Source organism: Zootoca vivipara, chromosome 6, assembly GCF_965207765.1.
Source record: "Zootoca vivipara chromosome 6, rZooViv2.hap1.1, whole genome shotgun sequence".
NCBI lineage: Eukaryota > Metazoa > Chordata > Lepidosauria > Squamata > Lacertidae > Zootoca > Zootoca vivipara.
Window position 1 is genome coordinate 33,781,953 of NC_142589.1, and position 22,984 is coordinate 33,804,936.

At 45.5% G+C, this 22,984-nt stretch overlaps 1 protein-coding gene across 1 annotated transcript in view; it reads right to left on the minus strand.

Moving 5' to 3' along the window:
• Positions 1-4,215: 4,215 nt before the first annotated feature.
• The window catches only part of IRX5 (iroquois homeobox 5), a 28,678-nt gene continuing 9,909 nt past the window's right edge, over positions 4,216-22,984 (minus strand). Inside the window, exon 4 of the mRNA XM_088671931.1 lies at positions 4,216-4,897. Within this exon, the coding sequence (XP_088528057.1) occupies positions 4,863-4,897 (35 nt within the window). The 3' untranslated portion in view covers positions 4,216-4,862. The remainder of the gene's footprint in view (positions 4,898-22,984) is intronic.

Here is a 22,984-nt window from a genome sequence, read left to right on the forward strand (position 1 = left end):
AGCCCTGACAGTTTCAAGGGGCGTGTTTCAAATGTATAGTGCAGTTGGTGCCAAGCACTAGTGTAGTTCAATGTTGGTTTTAAAAGGACTGCATCATTCTCAGGGCGTGGTCTGAAGGTAGGGGTCTCATCAGTGCTGGAATGGAGGCTGGGCTACTGGCAGAAAGAAAGAGTCAAGCTGAATTAAATTGGGTGAGGTGGAATATGGGTTAGCATTTTGATGACTGAGTCATGTGGATCCTGAAAACACAACTGCATGGCTGAGGGATAGGAATAGGTGAACCTGTTGATTTTAGTTTTGCTCAGTTTTGCTCAGTTTCTGGTTTTTTTCCCTATCTTAAATTCAGTTCTCTACATCACAACATCAGTTTGGGGGTGGCTATTTCAAAGTCTTTGTGAAAATTCATCAGCATTTCTCACAATATGCACATTTTTACAAGCTGTTTTCCCTAAAAATAATGCATTTTGTATCTCATAGTATATGCATTTTTATGCATACTTTACCCTAGTACAGGCATTTTTGTACACTTTACATTACTGTAAAACTGCACTTCAAAATTCGGAGTTGTCCAAACTTCAAAGAATGCCTGTGTTTCAATTGGTGCAATTAGCCAGGTTTCCCTTTGAATGCAAACTGAATTTCTCCCTGATCCCACTTAACTTGCAGAAGTATGTTGCAGAGGGTTGGACTAGATGACCCTTGGGACCCCTTCCGATTCTATGATTCTATGAAATTACATTATTGACACAGGATTTGACTCCTCCCACTGCAAGCCTGGGAGACAAAGACTTGAAGGGCATGCAAAAAAGAGTCTTGAACCTATGCCAAGCAATTTGTTCTGGCTTTAATCAAGATGTCGTCTTTTAACTCCAAATGTCATTCTTCTTCTTATTTTTAATCCCGTATCAAAACTTTGAGCAGCATACTACAGCATGAATAAATGCTACCCGTCATTTAAACTTTCAGCAATGTTTCAAAGCCTTGTAAATGAGTGATAGCCATTTATATATGTATTCATGCATGTGTATATTCATCAAAGTGATGCAGTTAATAAGCTGGTAAAAGACAAAGTGAATAGCAACAAAGAAACTGGTGGATTATAAGTTTTTAACTTTGTAAAAGCTAATGCAGAACAACTTGATTGTTTATTTTGTAGTCTCTTTTTGCCCAAAGAGAACACTCTTTTCTCTCCATATCTCTTTACTCGCTGTCATCAGCATCCTGACATTTTGGAATCTTAAATTATTCCCCCTCTAAGAAAAGTGTCATAAGTGATGACAGAGAGAATACTCAAATAATCGGCTGAATTGCTCAAGCGTTAAATATTCGAGGATAAGAAATCCATGATGTCACCTAATTTCATATTTCCTGTTTTGGAAATGCAAATCTCAGCAGCTGGTAATTATTAGAGATGGATGGACAACTCTAAGCCTGGTCTGTGTCCATTTCTTATTTTGGATGCAAAGGGATTCATTCTGTCCCATTTCAACAGTTAATGTACTGATGGTTTCTCCAGCAAGACATAATGAAAAATAGGCACTTAAGAGGTGACCTGAGGATTTAAAACCTTTCTTCCCCTTTCCTTAACAGGGACTAGCTTCTTGGAGTGGCTAGGAAGCATGGTTGTTGCCACTTGGGGTGCAAACAGGACTGGAAATGTCCCTGGAAATGTCAGGGTGTGATGACGTCCTGTCCCTTTCAAGGACATTGTATGGAAAAAATGTTTTTTTTCCCTTATGGAACCATGGCAGCAGCCATATTTTCTTAACTTCCATGGGTTTTCCCCCCTGATGATATCATCAGGAGCACTAAAGGGGAGACTTGACTCAGAACTGAGTTCAGTACAAACCAAGCTATTTTCCAAGGTGGTTTTTGGGGGGTGGTGGGAGGTAAATAGCTCAGTTTTCCAAGCCCAGTCATGAGCTTGGCTATGGGAAGCTTGATGTATAAGGCAGCCTTCTGCAAGATAGTGTTCGCTAGATGTTTTGGACTATGAACCCTAGCAGCCCCAGCCATCACAGCTGTGCTGACAAGGGCTGATGAGACATGTAGTCCAAAACAAGCTGGGGAAGGTTTCTGTACAGGGGATAGGTGTTGACAGCAACAAATTTCCATGAAGTATTGCCCTTCCGATGCATTCATCAGTTGTAGAATTGAGCATAAATGAGATGAGCAAACCTCTTTTTATTGAATGCAAAGAAGAAAAATGAGGCATGCAAGTTCAAACAGAGTGTTGCTGCATCAAATGGCCAGCCACCAACATCAAAAAGGTTAATGGACTGGCAGCAGAACCACCACACATAAGCTGTGTGCGCATTACCATTCACTCCGACTCCAGACTGCTCCCACCACTGCTGTTTGAAGCAGTTAGCCATAATTGACAGGTATCCTGTAGTTTCTTGAGAAATGCTGCTGCTTGATGTGTTTCTCCTCAAACCAGCTTCCATCCGATTTGAAAATGTGAGCTGTGGTTAAGCTGAGGTGTGTACATTTGAGACGGCCATTGCGCATGCGCAGTAGGCAATACATTTGCAGATTGCAGCTTCATTGAACAAGGTTTTTTGCTGGGGATTTCAGGCACAGGAGGACAAATGAAGTGAAGACACCCTGCCGTTGTGTACACAACAAGTGCAAATGCAACTTAAAACATGATGGGGTGGGGAATGACCTCGCTGTGTTTTAAGCCACTAATGTCTCCGCAGCCATATAGATCTACTTTCAGGCAAAAGGCAAAATATTTCTCACATGCATACATGCTGCTATCCCTGTCCTGGTCCTATGAGCCATTACCCCTCACCTCTGAACGGAGAAAGACTTTACGCAGCGTCATAATTTAGCAAATTACTTCCTCAGAGGAAGGTCAAACATTTTACCATTCGATCAATAGGAAGCGACTTACAAATCATGTGTATTGATCATTGCAATCATTCAGAGGAATGTAGGGCAGACAGTAAAACCGCATGCACTTAGTCTTAATTGCCCACATTAAAGCAATTATACCCCAAAACTGTCATTGTCTAATGCTGCACACACCACACACTTTAATACATCTTGCTAACTTCTTAGCAATGCAGATAGAATCGTAAGTCAGCCCACCAAGGTTGTAGCACTAAATGCCTAAAATATTGCTGGGACTATGCAAATTGGACCGTGACTTCTTTCACATGGAAAGTGAGCATTTAAAAACACTGATCACAGGGAGGGAGGAGGCATGAAAGGAGCAGGTAGGGACACAGGAGATACATTGGGGACATAGATCACCCTGAAACAAATACCTCATTTGGTAGTTCAGATCAGGTCTAAAATATTGCCACTCCCAACATTTTCAGAATAACTGTATAGTCTGGGCTTTTCTTCATTAGCGGAAGCTAATTTTGGTGGGGGAGAGAGGTAAGTAGCTTGTAGTCTAAGTTCTTCTTTTATTTCATCAGTTGTTTCAGTTAGTCTGCAGATCTTATTCAGATTGTATGTAATGTTTGTGGCTGGAAATGTATGTTTGATGCATGTACACATTACAGATGAACATACAGCCTAGGAACAATATTTGCCTGTTTGTTCTGAGCATAACACATGTAGACGTGATGTGGAACGATGTCCTGGTGAAATGGAGGAAATCACCTGGAACTAAATAAAGGGTGGTCTGAAACAGATGTGAGGGACCTTTGGCCCTCCAGATGTTGCTGCACTACAACACCCAGCAGCCTCAACAAGCATCACCAATAACCACAGATGATGGGAGTTGTAGTTCAGCAACATCTGGAGGGCCAAAAGTTTAGCCACGCTTGATCTAAAACATTCTCTGGTTTTCTATGTGGATAATATTGTTGCAGTCTGAAGTGGTAGGCCCCATGGATTGACAACCTCATGAGAAGCAGGGCAAATTCTTAAGGAACATATGTAACCAACTCAAGGACTTGGCCACTGAATGTGGGCTGAAGGAAATGTGTTGGTTAAGGCAGCCCAAAACAAGAGTGATTTATGATTACCGCAAATTGATAAGGACTCATATCAATGTGTTGGTAAAACACATTGCGTTGTTTTAGCCCCAGGATGGGGAGTCTGTGGTCCGCCAGATCTTGCCAGACTATCATCCATCATCCATGAACACCAGCCATGCTGGCTGAGGCTGATGGGAGCTGGAGTCCAACAACATCTGGAGAGCCACAGGTTCCTCATAATTGTTTCAGCCAGTACTGCAAATTCAAAAAAGCCTTCCTGACTCGCCCTTTCTCCTTTAACCACACCCATTTAGCACAACCTCCTTCCCTCATTGGCACACCCCTTGTTTACTGATGCAGGCAATTTAATTTTAATATTATGTAATATTCCAAAACCAAAAAGAAAGCACAGACCAACCCAAAATGTTATATATTTTATTATACTTTTAAAGCATATGGTTTGTGGTGAGCGTCTCTGTTCGGTTGTACACTCCTGAATTCACCACCAATTCTTGCCAGAAGTTTCTGGAGGTTTTCTAGTCTTCAGCATAAGGTGGGCAGCTGATTCATCTAGTCAAATGAGGCGGATGGTGTGTGTCTGTGTGTGTGTATTTTCTTGTTTTTGTTTTGCAAGCATCACCTTGGAGTTTATTGTCAGTATTTTTTGCTGTACTGGAATGAAGACCTTTCAAAACTTTCAGACATGCCAACTTGACAGACCAAGCTCTTCCTCCAAGTTTTGCAATGGTTCAATGCCAGGATTAAAATACTTACGGCCACAGAAGGGCTCACTTCTTCTTCTCCAGATCAGTGTATGAGAGGAGTGTATGAGAAGAGAGGAGACTGACCCTGTCTCCGGTTGGTCACACTACCTTTAAAAAAGATGACTTGGGAGTGAGGGATTCCGGCCAACCACTTGCTGGTTCAGTGCTCAATGCCTTGTGCAGCTGGGTGTCCACCTAAAAAAGGGACATTCTTTGACAAATTAATGAAGCAAAGTTTCCTGGAGATAATGGAAAGGGCATCCCATGACAGTATCGCCTGAGGCGTTATTACAATGGAACTCAGAAAGATTGGCTCTACCAATCATCTCCAGCCATTCTCCCATGTCCTTAGAGTCTTCCTCTCCTTGGGACTGGGCTTCCAAACCCATTGTTCTCCTTTATGCCAGGGTCAACATCAGGGATCAATGTTGCCAGGTAGCTGCCAAACCCTAAAGGGAACACCGTGCCCAACCTCACCCCACCCTGAGATGCAGCTCTTCTTCCTTGCTGTCATTCCTGATTCCTTCTTCCTCAACAAGAGAATAAACGGTTTCAGGAAAAAGAAGAATGGAGCAGTGATTTCTGCTCACTGTCCCAGTGAAGGCTGGTTCACTAGGGGGAATGGGACAATGGTCCATAGTAATCTCAGTCTGCCCTCATCCAGCCCTCGCCTGTCTCTCTTCTTATATACAACCAGTACACAGGGTGGCTCTGGTTGTCAGCTTCCTCCTCCTCAGTCTCTGTGTTGTCCTTGCAGAACTCCACAGAGAGAAGAAGGAGGACAAAATTAGAATTAGTTGGCTCTGCTGCTCTTGACTCTGGCTCCACCTACTGTTGGCCTCCTGCCTTATGCCCTACCAGTTCCAACAGATACCAGGCACCACTGCACTGCTCCCTCTACTTCCAGGCAATGGTGTGAATTGGGTAAGTGACTGGGTGCGGTGCGGCATGGCTAAGTGAATAGTTAGCAGATGAAAAGCAAGAGTTGGGGCTGCAACCTAGTGTGGCCTTGTTGGCTGATACGAAATACTCATTGGGAAAATAGAACTTTGGTCACATGCTCCTATCCCTTGGTGCTTTGTTACATCTGCCTTCAGGCCTGCGTCAAAGAGTAAAGGAGTAAGAGGGAGGGAGAGGCACTGATCCATGCCAGGGGGGTGAACCCAGAGTGGAGGCATGCAGCCAGGGCCTCATCCAAGGGCGCCTTCCCGTCTAGGGCCCAGCCCTCATCAACCCAATATTTAGGGCAGAGGTGCCCAGGATTTTGTGACATCTAAGAAGACCGCTTTGTGAAAATGGCGGTCTTGCCAAATGAATTCCATTTCTACCCTTGCCTCTTTCATTATAGCAACAATCGAGCACTTTGGCCGGTTCCTTTATGAAAGTTTAAAATTGGTTTGTCCATTCCTCTCTCTTTTTCTCCACCCACCCCCCCCCCTTCCCCTCTTGCTTCTCACACCTTATCTGGTTTCTGCATTCTTCACTTCTTCAGTAGTCAAAGTGATTGAAAACTGAGCAGACCACCCTTCCCCGCAGCCACTTGTCTTCACATTTCTCATTTACCACCCAATCAAACAGGCCTTTTGTGGATTGCCATTCCCTGTCTTGCCTCTGTTACATGCAAGGTATTCTTCAGGTCAGGCAGGTTAAAAAGGGGGAGAGAGAGACTCCAGGAAAGGAGATCCACTTCGGCCTAGCTCTCTGCAGCCACATTGCTGCTGGAACCAACCGCCCAATAGAGGAAAAATATACTACCCCTATTTGATGAGCAACGGGCCAATAAATTCATTAATCATCATTTTATGCCTCATCAAACACTTCCCAAGTTCCTCCATGGGAGTTATACAAATTAGCGGGTGAAAAGGCAGTAATTTTAGTTTTGCTAGGTAAGTGCTTTCTGATTGCCTTCCTCAACAATGCTCCCCTTGACAAGCTAATAAATCAGGCCTTTTGGAACCTTCCTGCAAACAATGACTTCACATAGTTTTTGCCGCTGGTTTTTGGCTGGAAAGAGCCAAAGAGGATGATCTGAAGACCAGAGACAGTGGGCTTTATTGCCAAGCAAAAGCTTTATTTGTGAAGAAGGGGGGTAAAAAGGAAAAGGGAGACTGAGGGTTAAGGAGGGATGGGAGAATTCATTTTTTTATTGAGTGTCCCTGATGGAAGAGAGAGACATTTCAAGTGGTAATGATGACACTAGACCATATATAATAAGGACCAGTTCCAGGAACAGAAACACAGAGAGCTACCTTATTCCAGGTCAGGCTGCCATTGGTCCATCCAGCTTAGTAAAGAACAGTAGCTCTTCAGAGTCTCAGATCTTTTTCTGAGTCTAGGTAAGCACCATACATTTAAAGCACACACCCCTAATAATAATAATAATAGGAACTGAAGTTTACCCCTCACAGAGCTACAATTATCAGCACCCTTAACAAACTACAATTCTCAGGATTCTTTAGTGGGTGATGTGCTTTAAATGAGTTTTAAATGTGCTGTGTGCACACAAACTCAGACAGAGATCTTTCTTACTGCCTCCTATCTGATTCTCCTAACTGGAGATTGCAGGTTAGAGAAAGCTTGGCCCTGCTACATGTAAAGCCTGTGTGGATGTATCTTAGCATGTAGTCTGCATCCAGGTTCATTTGCAGTGTGCATGGCACACCTCAGTTTTATCCTATGTGCTTGCAGGGCAGCTCCAGTGCACTCCTGCTGCTGATATGTGAAGCTGCCAACACTAACCTCAATCCTTGGGTATCCTGCAGTTTCTTGGGAAAGCTTACTTTTGGATGTGCATCCCCTCAAAGCAGTAACCATTCAGTTTGAAAATGCAAGTTGAGGTGTGCATGTCTGAGACTGTGCAAATGAGAGCTGCATTGAAGAGGAGTTTAGAGGGAATGTTGCAGGGGTGGGAGAACAGCCATGTTAAAATGTGACTCGAAAACAGGGCGGGGTGGGGGGGAGAGAGGCCTCACAATGTTTCAAGCTGCCAAAGTGTACCTACCACAGTTTGTTTCTAGGTTGCGTAAGGTTGATCTTTATTAGCCTAGTATTAAATTGCCCCAAAGCAGTGTCTTTTAAGAACGTTCATTGCCATTAATTTTTCATGCCGCATAATGACTGTTGGGAGGGACGGGTCACATGTAACCAGAAATACAGGAGGATGAGCTTTTCCTATGTCCTCTTTTAAAAGGTGTTCTGTCTGTGAAAAAAAGCACCTTGTCTCCACCCAGCTGGTCAATGCCAGGAATCCATAGCCCAGTGCTCTGTCCCAGGATGGCGCTGCTGCTGTTCTGCCCTTTCACTCTGGCTCTTTGCTAGGCCTACACACTTAGGCTTGTGCCACTTCCCTGCCTCCCCCCCCCCACTTGAAATCACTGGGAACTACTCATCAGTGATCTGTGCTTTCTGAATTGCAGCCTTCATCTCATTCCAGGGGCTCAGCAGCAAAGGAGGAAGAGATGGCAATGCAACCAATCTCTCCTTGCCGCAGCACTTTGAAATATACACACTGTTAGCCGGGTGGACAGGTGAGGGGCAGTTACATAAATCTAGAGGCTGCTATTGTCAGAAGTAACGGATTGCCAGGGAAAGTCCTAATAGAGACTGTATTTAATCTGTGACCAATTGATTGCTCCAGTGTTTCAGGTATTTGTAGTGTAGGTTTAGATTTGTTGGGTGGTTTTACAGAAAGCCTCTGGGGTGTGCTGTCTTATCTTTTTTCCCTAAATTGCTGCCTTTGACAGTATCATCCCTTTTGGGGGGGGTGGGGGGGAATAGAAGAAACTTGGCCGTAAATCACTGTACTAATCAGCTGTCACCAGCCAACATGCATACATTGGCATTCAGCCGGCAAAATTTGTTTTGGAGAGGCCTTTAGCAACAGAAACCATGTTTGTATCAATAACCATCTGTTAGCTTTTCCTGCATAAGTATGTACAACACAGAAAGGAACAAGGCAAAAAGACGGAAAGGGAGAGAACTGAGAAGGGGGAGAGAAGAGAGAGAGTATTAATTACCTGTTTTAGGGGGTGGAAACCTCTAAAAAGGTATACATTAAGTGCCCAGAGCTTGAATTCTCTACGAAATAAAGCTGCAGTGTGCTCATTTTCGCTTCCTAGACAGTCCCAGCGGCTGATGTCAAAGGGGATTTATGAGAAAATGTATTTAGGTAGGGAGCTAGCCAATGCATGCTTCAAGAGCTTCTGCGATTTCTCTCCCCACCCCACTCCAATGGGGCATTCAAGGAAGATTAACCCAAGAATTTGGATAGGAACACGGAAGCGTCGGGTGGAACGCTCGGCAGAACGTCCAAGTGGAACGTTCGGGGAGAGAAAGGTTTTTTTAAAAAATCGCTTTACGTGCAGGTTTACTGGGAAGAAAGGCCCGCTGTGTTCAACCAGACGGACTCCCTTACTCTGTTTAGGATGACAGCCTTAGAAATGGGGTTCCCTATCTCTGAAATCCGCTTGTTATAATAAACAGGGACGAGAGGGGGGGGGGAGAGAGAGAGATTAAAATAGGCTAGGGGACTGCTTTCTCTGCAGCAGTCTAGACCCGAGGTGTAACTTAAGTATGGTGCGCCTCCTCTTCTCTCGGTTAATTTTCCTTCCTCGCATGACTGCGTGCTTCTGGAAATAATTTGGCAAACGGGGAGCCGTTTATCTCTTTTATCACGGGACCTGATCCAATTAAATAAGTGCACATTTAAATTTGTATCCATCAAGACAAGAGCGAGGAGGGGGAGAAGCGGCGGCGGCGCTAGGGTCTTTGTGCAAACAGATGTCCCTTGCCAAAAGAAAGAAAGAAAAATAGCCCCATAACTTCTAATAACCCTGCTTGGTTGGTTCTGCTTCTCTTTTACTCGGTGGATCCAACAAGAAAATCAGGGCGGTTGGGGGACAAAAGAGCCACCGAAAAAAAGTTTTTGGTTTGCAAAATATATATAGAAAGGGGTGTGTTTTCTTTTGCGGGGGGGGGGGTGGAGATGTTACGGGGCACGAAATATCAAAAACTCTTTGCAGGCGAATAAATCAACAGCCGAGAATGCCTTCCTTAGCAGCCCACGTCTGAGTCCCGGATCCCAGCTTCTGAATACAAGTTGGAACACGAAACTAATTATAACAGTTGAGTAAGTGGGTGGCTGGAATGGGGAGGCGTTTCTGTTACAAGTACCACTTTTATTAGAGGAGGGCTGCACTTTAGCATCGGGGTTAGTCACAGTTCAAGAACAGCTTTGCAAACAGCAGAAAAATATACGCATCGTTCTTTTGGGGTGTTTGTGGAGGGCACTGCTCGGCTCCCCCTTCCTTGACTTGAGTTTAAAAATTATTCAGATTCTTCAGGTCCCTTACCCCCGAGCTAATATTTAATGCTGTAATGTTTTAATATTCTATTGGGAGCCGCCCAGAGTGGCTGGGGAGACTCAGCCAGATGGGCGGGGTATAAATAATAAATTATTATTATTATTATTATTATTATTATTATTATTATTATTATTATTATTATTATACCATTGCGGTCCCATAGACTGTAAAAAGAGGTTTCGACCATCGTCCCAGTCAGAACCAGAAAGCCACCACATTCCATAATGTAGCGGTAGGTGAGCACACAGGAACGATAACTGTGAGTCTTTATTAAATCCACATTGAATAAAGTTAGGGTTTGAGTATATTGAGTGGCATGTGGGGGTGGGTGGGTGGGAGGCGTTAGAACCACGCCTGAAACGATCTACCGGGAGTGTATCCCTTTTTCGCCCGTGGATTCAGGCTGTATATCAGCAGTAAAGAAGAAGCGCGCAGCAGCGCGATCCTATTTTTAAATACTGCAATAGCTGTGTTGGCGTGATAAACCCGCATAGCTAGGGCGACCAGGCACTTCAGACTCGGCTTCAAGTTCCATGGAGTTTAGAGAGGCTTACTTTCACGAAAGTGGGTGCTGTATTGGCTTCAGGGCCGGGCTGACGCGGAACGACAAATGACCCCTCTCCAAGCACGCGTGCGTGCGCGCACGCGCACATGCACTACGCACCAAGGTACTGAACATTATATCCAACAAAATTATACTCAGTGCATACCCATTGAAAATAATGGTCACGACCAACTTAGGTCCATTCATTTCAGTGAGCGTAGCTTATATACAATTCACCCTGCTTAATACTAGCGAGGGGGTGGCATAGGGATCCTACGTTTCATTGCCAATGAAAATGAAGCAATACTAATTTAAACAAGGCCTGCAGAAAATCATACAGGGCTTTCGACGTTTCCTTGGGAGTTTTTTAAAAAAGATATTTTTAATGAAACAACAATAATAAATTAAATAATTAACTATCCGCTTGCGCTTTCATGACACTCAATATCAGCTACCGGTGGCAGATTCCTCACCTTGCCTAATATTAGAGCTGGAACTGAAATATTGTAGTTTTAATATAAATAAATTAAAAAAGTGTTTTTTTATTATCATAATAAAAAGCAGAAGCTGAAATAAGCAACAGGTGTACAATCAGGAAGCCACCATATTCTTCCACCCATTTCCGCTTCCTCAGTATTTATGGAGGACTGCCAGGAGCGCCGAGACTGATACTTAACCTCCTCAAAATGCACTTGCTTTGAAGCGAGGTCGACTGATGTCGTCGGAGCTGGTGTCTTGGTGTATGTAAGAAGCCTGCGGTTTCTAGTTGGGTGGGGCTTGTCTTCACAGACACCGAGAGGGCAAATATATGTATGACATCCTCGCTTTTGTGATTTTATTTTAGGGATGCGTACGACGCCCTTCACTATTAAACAAGTTCCTGGGGTGGCTTACGATAAAGTGATTTAATCATATGGAATACTGTATGTTTTCTGTTGATATGGCGTGCGAGAGTGGCACCCGGGAGCCTGTCCTATTGAGCTAGGTGAGACCTACTTCCGAAAAAAACATGCGTAGGGAGGTGTGATGTCACTGTGAGGGGGGGGTGCTTTCACAATCCGTCCTATATAAACCAGGGGCAATGGCAGTAGGCTACCTGGATTTTTAGCAGGGGCTTTTAAATCACGGCAAGTCAGACAGAGGCGTCTGGTTGTCTAAACTGTGGGTTTATGCAGGGGGAGAGGACTTTTCACCAATCCTCAGTGCAGGGCGTGGCCAGGATTTATGTTGTGGGGGCAAGCTTCATGTTAGGGGAAAAGGCTTTCTGTTGGGGGGGGTGCAGATCCTAAGTTGATTAAGCATTTTTATTGATCTACCTGGACAGCCCCTGCCCCCCTCCCTTGGCTACGCGCATGCTTCAATGATGATTGTATTGCAGTGATGCAATGTTGCAATGTTGGACATGTTAGATATGGAATGAGTTAATTCGTCGAATGAAATTGTGTACAGCCCTCCTTTATTGCCACAATGTAGACTTTGCATTGGAGGTGAACCTCTCAGAAATTGAAGTAAATTGGGGGTCCTCTGCTTAGATCTAGCTCTTGACTACTTAGACACTCAAACACAAAACGGCAACATTGTTTGTCTGATCTTGAATTGGTTAGCTCGTCTAATTTGCCAGTTCTGTGCCGAGGCAAGGGAATGCATTCAGGGAAAAGAAATACTGTAAACAGCAATAAAAATGGCCATTGAGAAAATGGGCTTTCAGCCGTTTCACTTCATGGTGCCTTGTTCTGCGCGCTCCTCTTTTCAACCAGCTTTAGCAGGCGGAGTGGGTGGGTATTTCTGTGGTATCTCTGCAGGGCCTGAGGTCGGGGTGTTCAGTGTCCCTGGTTGCAGAGAAGCATGGGGAAGATCTGCCCTCAAGGCGTGCATTCCTGTTGCTTCTCTGCATGAACAACAAAGAGACAATCTTGGGGCGCTTGAAAGCACAAGGATGAGTCAAATGCTGCTTGTTATTTTAAAGGAGTCTTAAAGGAAACCTTGTTGATTGTGAATACAGTACTTTTAAATCACGGAGTTGGGGTGGAGGGAGGACCGTGTGTGTGTCGCCTCTTTCAGAACCCTGTGTTAGACTGTCAAATGCAAAACTTATTAATAGACTGTGTCTGGCTGGAGGTGAAGATTGTATCACCACGGTGCGGTGTGTGTCTCCCCCCTCAAACCTCTCTGCCCCCCCTCCAGTTGCCCAACAGCTGCAGGAATCATATGCCGATTCTTCCGTCCCAAGAGTTTGCCCTGAGGGGCATGTGGGTTTCTTTGTTTATTTAAAAGCTTAGCTACTGGAGTTATTTAAGGAAAGGCTATAATTGACCACCTATTTTACCCCGCTCGCTATCTGTGGCGCTGTCAAAGGAGAGGATGGGGCATTTTTGATGCCGTGCCCTTGGACACGTGGGTAAGTTTGTCTTAGGAGTGCAACCCTGGGATCTGAACTATGGGTGGGCGGACCCTAGCTTTATTTACTCAGACGTACGCCCCAGTGTGTTTAACGGGACTTAATTCCAGGAACGTTTGCCTTAAGTTTGTTCTCCACTCTAAGGCTGCAATCAAGAGGGTCTTACCGGTATTTAACAGGGGAACGTGGCCTCTGGTTTCCAGTTGCTCAACAAAAGGAGAAGAAGAATGACTTCGGCTCACTTCCCAATGCACCAAACTTGGAGTTCTCAAACTGCCCTCGCTGCACTTTTCACGACAGCTGCTTATAGACTGTAAGCTCCGTGCGGACAGAGACCTGCTGCTTATTTGTCGCGAAGCATCCCATGCACTGATGTGTTACCAGGGAGAGAAGTTGCTCAACAAAAGGAGAAGAAGCTCTAATTTGGCATCCTGGTGGTTATCCCCTTTCTAGGGATCCTTTCTTCTCTTTTAGCTAGCAGCATATTGCCAGGCTTATATTGAAAAACAGAAGTGCCATTTAGGCAAGTTCATAATTTTCTCAGTCTCGCCTCTCCTTTACAGTGATTGGCCTTCCTTGCAGGGTTGTCGCAAGGGCTGCGGATAACACCTATGCAGAATGTTTTGAAGCACCCCATAGCTGCAATCCTATATATACATAACACACATCTACTTGGGAGGGAGGCCCATAGAATACAGCGGCATTTACTCCCGAGACCTATACAGGATTCATTTGCAAGTCGCTATAAATAGAGAGAGAGAGCTAAATGAAAGTTATCCCAAGTCTCGTCCTGCGCTGATTGCAGAAGGAAGACATTTAAATCAGCATACGCTGAATTAATCAATGGGACTTAAAACTGCTTTACAAACTTTGGCTGGATCGTGTCCTAAATATTATTTTTCTCATCAAAATACACGCTTAGGCTCAGTAAATCGCTACAACTGCTTTGCGGATAGGGCTATACAGCTCTCTTTCACCTCTGCCCACCAACCCAGAGCGCCTGCTAGAGCATATAGAACTCAAAGATACCGTATGCATCCGTAGCAAAAGAAATCTCCCAAATCCACGTTTGGCCAAAACCTTATTAACATCAATTTTAAAAGTCACAAAATTGTGCCAAGCTTCCGCGTTCTCCAAGTGTCTTCGCTAGGCAAGATGTTACACAAAATGTCTCAAAAAAGTAACTTCCTGCAGATGGAGGAAACTTGCGACTTCTTTTGTGTCCATGCCTTAGCTTAGGTCTAAACTAGAAAGTTGTTCCACACAACTCAAGGTTTTGAACTCTTTTGCTGTAGCTTCCCGCAAAGGAGTGCATTTAAGATTGCAGCCATAAGAGCTCAAGGGCAATTCTTCGTAATCTACGACCCCTATAGATGGTTGTTTTGCAAAAGACAAGCCAGCTCTTTCCTGGCCAGCTCCCCTTCTTTCTCTCTGAGTAAGGCCGCGACTGTCTCTTAAGAGCAGCTACGCACTAAAAGTCCCTTTCTTTCCCCTTCAGAAAGACTGGCCTCCTTGTCAGGGACCCGATGCAGTTCAATCTCATTCATTTTCCCGAGGGGCGTGGGGAGAGGCTTAAGTAGCCTGCCACTCTGCAACTGAAATACCTGTGTTATATCTACATGTGATAGCACTTCACCTACTTGATATGCACGGTGCCCAGAATTATTAAAGGCTGGAGAGGAGTGGACATTATATCTGGTTAATGTGACTTATTTTAACATCCCATATATGTATATGCACGCACACACAGAGAGAGAGGGGAGAGAGAGAGAGGGGGGAGAGAGAGAGAGAGAGAGAGAGAGAGAGAGAGAGAGAGAGAGAGAGAGAGAGAGAGACGCGGGGGGGCATGTTAAAATAAATCACATTAACTCGATATAAATTTTTTCCCATATATATGTCTGTGTGTGAAAATGTATGTGTGGTTAACATATGAAGTCTCCCTACATTGCTACAAGCTCTTTCTTTCTTTCCAAACCAATCGTTCTTTGGATTTCGCCAATCTCCCCCTCCCCGCATCTTGTAGAGGTAAGGAGGCTGCAGCCGGAATGCGAGTCTACAATCAGCCATCTGTCAGTTACAAGTGGCTTTTTCTTTCTTTTTGGTCGTGAGGAGAGGGCCAAACGCTAGGACACGCTTTCGTGGCGCTGGGGGGCGGGGGGGGGAGAGAATGGAGGAGGGGGAAGCAGCAGCCTGCCCGCAGACTTTCCCTTCTTCCTGCGGGTCTGTCTCCGAACAACTCCACTCCAAAGGAAACAGCTGGGCTGCATTGCTCGCACCCAAAATTAATTAAGAGCTCCGTTCGTGGGGATTTGATGATTCAATAAAAACCCAGACTCTCATATTCTCCTCTGTGGCTGCAATGATCCACTTCACTTTCCCTTTCTCTCTCTCTCTCTCTCTCTCTCTCTCTCTCTCTCTCTACTAGGGGGAGATATATGTCCCTAGATAGGAGGGACCGGCCTCTTCCCCTCCCCACGAGCGAAGAGGGGAGGGTGTTTCCAGATTGTCTCTAATGCTCACACTAATTCAAAATCGCCACTTGTTTGCAAGGTTCGGGGAGGGAGGGACGCTCCCTCTCCCTTTTCAAAATGTTCGTGATGAGGAACTAGAAAGTGGCGGTGGGGGATTGCCAATGCTGTCAAGAATTAACGTATTGGTCGTTTGGAAAAAGCAGCTGGTTTGGAGTTTTTTGGGGGGGGCGGAGGGGTCTGTGTGTGAGACGGTCTAGCGCCTTGCCAAGTCCAGATGGCCTAATACTCTAAGCAGGTCACGTAAAAAAAAAAGGAGCGGGGAGGAGGGGGAGAGAAGTGGTTGGTTAGGGGAGGTCATGGCTATCGCTTTACACGTCGTGAGCCGAATTCGATTCGGCTCTAGGGACCCCAGGTTTTGACGGGCGAGAGTGAGGCTGCGCGGGGGGTGAGGGAGTTTCTCTCGCGGTTAGTTAATTCGAAGCAAAAGAATGTCTGGCTGCAGCCTGTGCAACAAAAACCACAATTAACAACAACGCCCACTTGTTTTGTTAATTTCTTTAAAAGCAAACAAAACTTTGCTCCCTCCCCAGCAACTTCAGTTTGCAGCCCCCGTCTCAAGCGAGAAGAGGACTTTCCCGAGTTTTTGAAGCGTCTCACTGCCTAGAAGGCTCCGGGTGGAAGAGAAACTCCACCTCGTTGACCCAAGGGGGACGGTTTTTTGGAGGGGGGCAGGCGACTCACTTTAGTTGCCCAGTGACTTCCAAGGATGGAAAGCTGCGCCCCAGATTATTTAATTTCTCCTCTCCCCACCCCCAGGAGCGTTTGACTTCAGTGCAAATAAAGACAGTGTCAGAACCCCTTTCAGTGAATCCGAACCTACCTCGGCTCAATCTAGAAGCAAGCGTTCACACTACAGGTATCTTAACGAGGATTAAACTCGCTGATTGCAAGGATAATACAAATTAGTTAACCACGAAATAAGCCTAAATGATTCCCGCACTAATAAAGACCAGAGCATTGTATTCCGGATATGTTCACCTGGAATGACCACCACTAACACAAGAGAGGCATTAGGACAGTCCTTCCACCCAGAGTCATACAATGAGGAAATGGATCTTTTTGCCAAACACGTGGATTTGAAGAAGGAAAGCGCCTTTAAAAATAGGTGCGGTTCATTTGTCCAGCTGAAATCGCCTGAGCCATATTTCATATGCATCAACTCAATTCTTTGGGTTGCCTGTTAAGGGGGGAGGGGCGTTTCTGGGTGGCTGTCTTCATGGGTGTAGCCAAGAGGGGCAGGGAGAGACACCTGCCCCCCCTAAATCAATAAAAGTACGGTACATAAAAATACATAGCAAACTGAGGTTCTGCCCCCCCCAAATCCTGGATACGTCCATTGCTATCTTACCACAAGTTCTTAAAATCATCTCCCTCTTTTGACGCAATTGGATATTTAATATCTCTTTCAATCATCTAGAACAGGCTTCCTCAACCTCGGGCTTCCAGATGTTTTTGGCCTACAACTCCCATGATCCCTAGTTAGCAGGACCAGTGGTCAGGGATGATGGGAATTGTAGTCTCAAAACATCTGGAGGGCCAAGGTTGAGGAAGCCTGATCTAGAAGACGTTTTGTATTAGTATGTCACATCCACTCCATACACTCAAAGAATAATTATATACCACTTTAAGAGATATGCTGTCCCCACAAAGAATCTTGGGAACTCGGTCTATTAAGAGTCGCCTATCTACTGTGGTCTAAACCACAGAGCCTAGGGCTTGCCCATCAGCGGTTCCAATCCCCGCGAGGGGGTGAGCTCCCGTTGTTCGGTCCCAGCTCCTGCCAACCTAGCAGTTGGAAAGGACATGTGCAAGTAAATAGGTACCGCTCAGGCGGGAAGGTAAACGCGTTTCTGTACGCTGCTCTGATTTGCCATAAGCGGCTTAGTCATGCTGGCCACATAACCCGGAAGCTGTCTGCGGACAAACGCCGGCTCCCTCGGCCAGTAAAACAAGATGAGCGCCGCAACCCCAGAGTCGTTTGCCACTGGACTTAACTGTCAGGGGTCCTTTACCTTTACCTTATCTAGTCTCTAAGAAACTACAATATTCCCTGGATTCTCTGGGAAGTGGCGAGTGGGGAATCCTGTTTGAGTCCAAATACCTGGGTTTTGGATTCGCCAAGTTGTGGATCGGGTTCAAAGCGGACGCTTTTAACTTCAGCACCTTCCAATTAATGAGCCCAGGCCGGTTCAGCGGATGAAACAGATTTCGGGGTCCGCATAACTCCAAGCAGATAATGCTCTCCTTAATTCTCTCTGCGCCAGGTCTATCTATCTATCTATCTATCTAATCTATCGGTTCCTCCTTTAGGATCTCTCAGGTCAAGTAATGGATCTGAAAACTGTTCGAACTGGAGTCGAGGTTGGACTAGCACCCTTCCTTGGGAGCAAGCCCGTTTAACCCACACGGATTTACTTCTGAATAAACCTGCATAAGATTACCTGGCACGTTCCCCACCTCCCCTCTTCTCTCAGATCTCTGCTAGCTCCCACTGAAAGGGTTGTTCAAGCCTATACCCACTTACCTGGTAGGAGTAGTAAACTCCAAAGTGTTAGTTTACAATCCTTAGGTTAGTTCTGAATAAACACACATCGGATCTGGGCTACAAAAAGGGTTCCAGGCTGGCTGGATCGTGCTCTTTTACATTGTTGATTCCTGGGCGGGGTGTGTGTTATTTTATTCGAGTTCGCTGCTCTCTTGTGATCAAGATGATGATGATTTAAAAAGAACAAAAATCTCCCTCCTTTTTGCAGGCTGGAAGAGAGGAGTTTCCCCCGTAAACTGATTAGTTTAAAACAGTTGAAATAATTTCCCTGCCCAATCGGCATCCTGACTTTCCATAAAATCCATGCAGTGCTGCGTAGTGTTTTATTCCTGGCTTCCTGCTCCCCGCGCCCCAAACCAGCGTTTCTAGTCCTCGTGACCGCAAGAGACCAAAGTTTTCTTCTTTGCTAAATGTAGACCACCGCTGCAGGATGGAGAAGATACACGAATCTGTATTTGTGGGAGCCCTTCTCCACTCCTGCATAGACTACCCAATCCTTGACGCGGTTTCTACTAATGGAACAGTAGTTACACCGCTGCTCAGTTGGAGCCTATAGGCCCACTTGATGTGCTAGGCATCTGCGACTCTCAAAAGATGTTCACATCGCAAATGACTTTGCTATCTTTATTGTGCTTGTCCTCACAACAGCCCTGTGAGGTAGGCCACACATGAAGATTACAAATGTGAGAGCACAACACATTGGCCAAGGCCACAGGATGTCTCTCCCAGAGTTGAGTCCACAAACTCTCACTCCTGTTGCCTGTTGCCTGTTGGAAGAAACAGGCAAGACCAAGGTCACCACAGCCCAATTTAGGTGTAAAGATTCCCCTTTGCCTTTGTCACTTAAGCCTTGCAGTTTATTAGCGATAAATCTCTTGGGTTTTTTGTTTTGGAGATGCCCAGGTTTTTCCCCCCTACCGCATGGGTTTTCAGGAGTTCAACAGCCGTCTTCCTCCGAAACCAGTTCGGATTAGTCTAATCGAACTTTCAGGGGAGGTAAACCGAAGTAAATATCCACTAACTCCTGTATGGTGCCTGGCTTCTTGCTGTGGATTAAAACCGGTGTTAGTCCGTGGGAGGGAATCAGATAGTCTCCTGAGCTTCACTCAGAAGAAATCCCGTTGCAATCCGTGTGATTTAACTGCAAACGAAACTGATTTGAGTTTAGTAACCCAAGCCCCCTAGAATAGCTCCCTCCATCCTCCCTCCACCAACTTAGTCTTTGTGGATATCTTTGGCATTGGGGAAACAGCTGTTTTGGGAGCTGGTTGCACAAAAGCTAATATATATTCTCTTTCTTGGAGCAGGGATTTCTCTCCTCTTTCCCCCTTTCTTGCAAGAAACTGTCCCTGTTTCCCCCTCAACCCTGAAAGCAGCGTGTGAATAAAACAATTTGGAGTCTACGGAACCCATAGCTGCCAAGTTCTCCCTTTTTTAAAGGGAAATTCCCTTATGCTGAATAGGCTTCCTCGCGAGAAAAGGGAAAACTTGGCAGCTATGACGGAACCATCTTTTATTCATACTGCCTTTAAACAAGTGTAGAAAATATATTCCCACCGGCCCTCAGGCCACTGGAGCCAAAGAGCGGGTGATTTTCGAAGCCAGCAGCATCCTTTATCCTCATTGGGAAAGTGCGCCTAGAAACTGGCGTGAAATAGGTTTCAATCCGAATCCTCCGAATCCGAATAACCCTTCGTTTTCACCATAGCGCTTCAACGACTGCACGTAAAGGAAAACTAGATCCCAGATTCGTCACCACACACACTCTACGGTAAAACGAAGTAGAATTCGAATCAATGTAGTCATAATAAAACATGAGGGGAAGCCTCCGGAATGACAGTAATACGCAATCACTACAAGCGGGGAACGCTCTCTGGTGCATTTTAAATTCGGGTCCAGCTCTGGAACCGGGTGTGCGTGGGAACTCGGATGTTAACCTTTCGGAACTCAAGCCGGAGTCAGCATCTGAGTGGAGAAGATTTAAGGGGTAAAGGGGGACCCTCCTCCCCTGACACGTGTGTGCATGTGTGTATGCCCAAGTTCTCTTTCCCCTTCCCCAAATCTCTTTTATAATATCACTTAAGTCAGAACCTCCAATTCCCCATATTCGCAGACCATTCGAAGCAAATCAATGGGTTTAGGCAAGGTTTGAAAGAGTGAGGGCTTGGGGGAGAGAGCTCTCACTCTGTCACCGCAGATCTGTGGAGATGGTTCCTGTGGGTGTTCACTGGTAAAAAAAAAAAGTCTTACTGAGAGCAATTGGACTTGTGCCTAACTAGGGTGTGGCGAAGTGGACAAAGAAAGTTTGGGGTGCGGAAGGGGACTTAGGTAAGGGTCAATTCTCGGCTCATACCTGTGAAGCTCACTTGACCCTACTTTGAGTCTCCTTCTCTAACCTACCTTGCAGGGCTGTAGTGAAGATAAAATGAGGAGTAGGAGGGAGATGGCCTCTGCGAGAGTATTTTATTTATTTATTTATTTATTATTATTATTATTATTATTATTATTAAATAATAAATACTGCCTAGAACTGCATCTTTACGCAGCTCTATCCTGTCCAGGTTTTCCTACCTCTTTAAAGGAGGTTTCTTCCTGAATAAGTGTACACAGGATCGCAGCCTTTAAAAATTAGTGACACTCGCGTTATTTACTTATCATATATATATATATAATAATAAGTATTCGAGGGCCCTAAAAATCGGTTTGTACTGCTCAATCCTTAGTACATTTTACTCGGAAATATATCCCACTGAGTCCAATGGGGTTTAATCCAAGGTAAAGTACACAAAGGACTGAAGGTCTGGACTGCAATCCCGGGCACACTTCCCTAAACGTGGGTCCATTTGAACTTGGTGGGACTTACTTCTGAGCAGACAAGCATAGGATTGCATTGTTAAGGGCGTTTTGCAAAGCGCAAACTGAATCTGACATCAAGAGGAGTTTAAAAATCCCTTTGGATTAGTTTTCCTTGTTACGGATCTGTTCGTTGCAGGTGGTTTAAATGATCATAAACTCCGAGGAAATGTCAGACAATAGAGCCCTATTCTTGGTGGGGAAGTTTCTTCCTCCCTTTAAAAGATGGGGCGCGGCGGGTGGGGGGGGGAGAGAACCACTTTCCTATTTTTACCTTTTCACCACCAATTAAGCCTCCACTCCCTTTGAATTAGGAGGGTTAGGTTAGTATTTAGAGAGTAAATTTGTTCTTCTTGGGCAGCACCTCTTTAAAGGAGCCCCTCAGGAGTCCCAGCGAGGGTCACCTAAACCAAAGCAGTTGCGTTTACATGGTAGTTTGCTCCTCTGCTTTCTGCGCGCTTCCTTGAAATAGTTGTTTTCTGTTTTCTTTTTAACAGTTTGGAAACTGCTTCCGAATACGTTCCTAGGGCCAACCCGCCTCCCGTCTCCCCCATTCAGGAAGGAAGCACTCGTTAATCAGCGATTCACGTCCATGCAAACATACACGGGGTCAGACACACGTAGAAATATTTCGGTTAAACTGGTTTGCTGGGGGTATGACCCTCTAGATATTGTTAGACTACAGTTCCGGTCATCCCTGACCTTTGGACCGGTTGGCTGAGGCTGATGGGAATATGAGGAAGGGGCACATGGGCCCACCATCCATTGTTCCAAGCTCATATTTGTAGAAGTTTATGCAGACATTGAAATCAAGTCCGGGTGGGAACCTTCCTTTCAGTACTGACTCGGTCCTAGGAGGCATGATGTCTCTGAGCATGTGCAAAGGGTTCTTTCCTTCTGCAGGGGCGAAAAGCCCGCATCTGGGATAGAGGGTGGGTTTGGAAACAGGCTTTTGATGGCGAGTTTTATCCCTCTCTCTTTGGAAATGATCAACCCCTGTTTTGAAGGCCTCAGTCAAATAGTAGCCAGGAGCTTTTTTACCGGAATCCCAAACGAGTAGAGGTGAATAGGAAATTGTTTTTTTTGCAACACTTGTGATCTCTCTCTCTCTCGGACTTTCCTCCACACGCACATTTCGCCTATTAAGTTTACAGTTCGGGGTTCGCTTCAAACCTAAACATGCAGACTGAGGAATAAGCCCTATGGAAAAGAATGGGATTTACTCCCGTGTAACATACAGAGGATTGCACTCCCAAACCCACGTGTCTCCCCCGAAACTATGATTTGAAGCTGCCACCCTCCCAACAGAAGTGTGAGACCCACTGAACAAAACTTATATCCGAGTTAACATGCATAGGCTCCAGCTGAACGCGCTAGTGGACCTTTGTTACCCCAAAGGAGGTGATTTCGGTATTTCAGTCGCCCTAAGTGATGTTCACATTTCGAAACGATTGTTTCCCCATGTTGTTTTTCCAGTTGAGACTGAGATCCTTTGGGCGCTTACTCGGGAGAAAACCCCACTTAACGCGGTGGGGCGACGCCGACCTGCCTAGAGAATCCACCTGCGCCTGTTTAGCTCTTTTCTGTGAATGCCCTTCGCAGATTAACCGGTTTGAGGATCAACCGGACCTTCGCGCTAGACAAAACGCCTGCACTCAGTTTACAGGTCCCTGGAAGCCCTGCGCTCCAAGCAGGAAACCCGACTTGTAAACGGAGTGCCTTTGACTTCGATTTATATGCAACCCACTTGCTAGGAAGCGCTTCCAAACTCAGGCAAAAGTGGAGTGTGAACTTTCTGGGACTTGTACCTCAGGACGACTTCCCGGCTCCCATCACTTTGATTTGCGAGTAAAGCTGCGCCCCTGAAAGGGAAAGGAGGGGTGAATAATAGGCTTTTAATCGGCATGCGTCTGAAACCCAAACGAGCCGATCATTGGTTAATTATCACCGAGTTTGTAACAGCCTCTGATGACTGCTCTCTGAAGTGCTGTTTACTCCAACCGTAACCTAAGAGGACTTTTCTTTTTTCTGTTTTTAGGAGGTTAAGG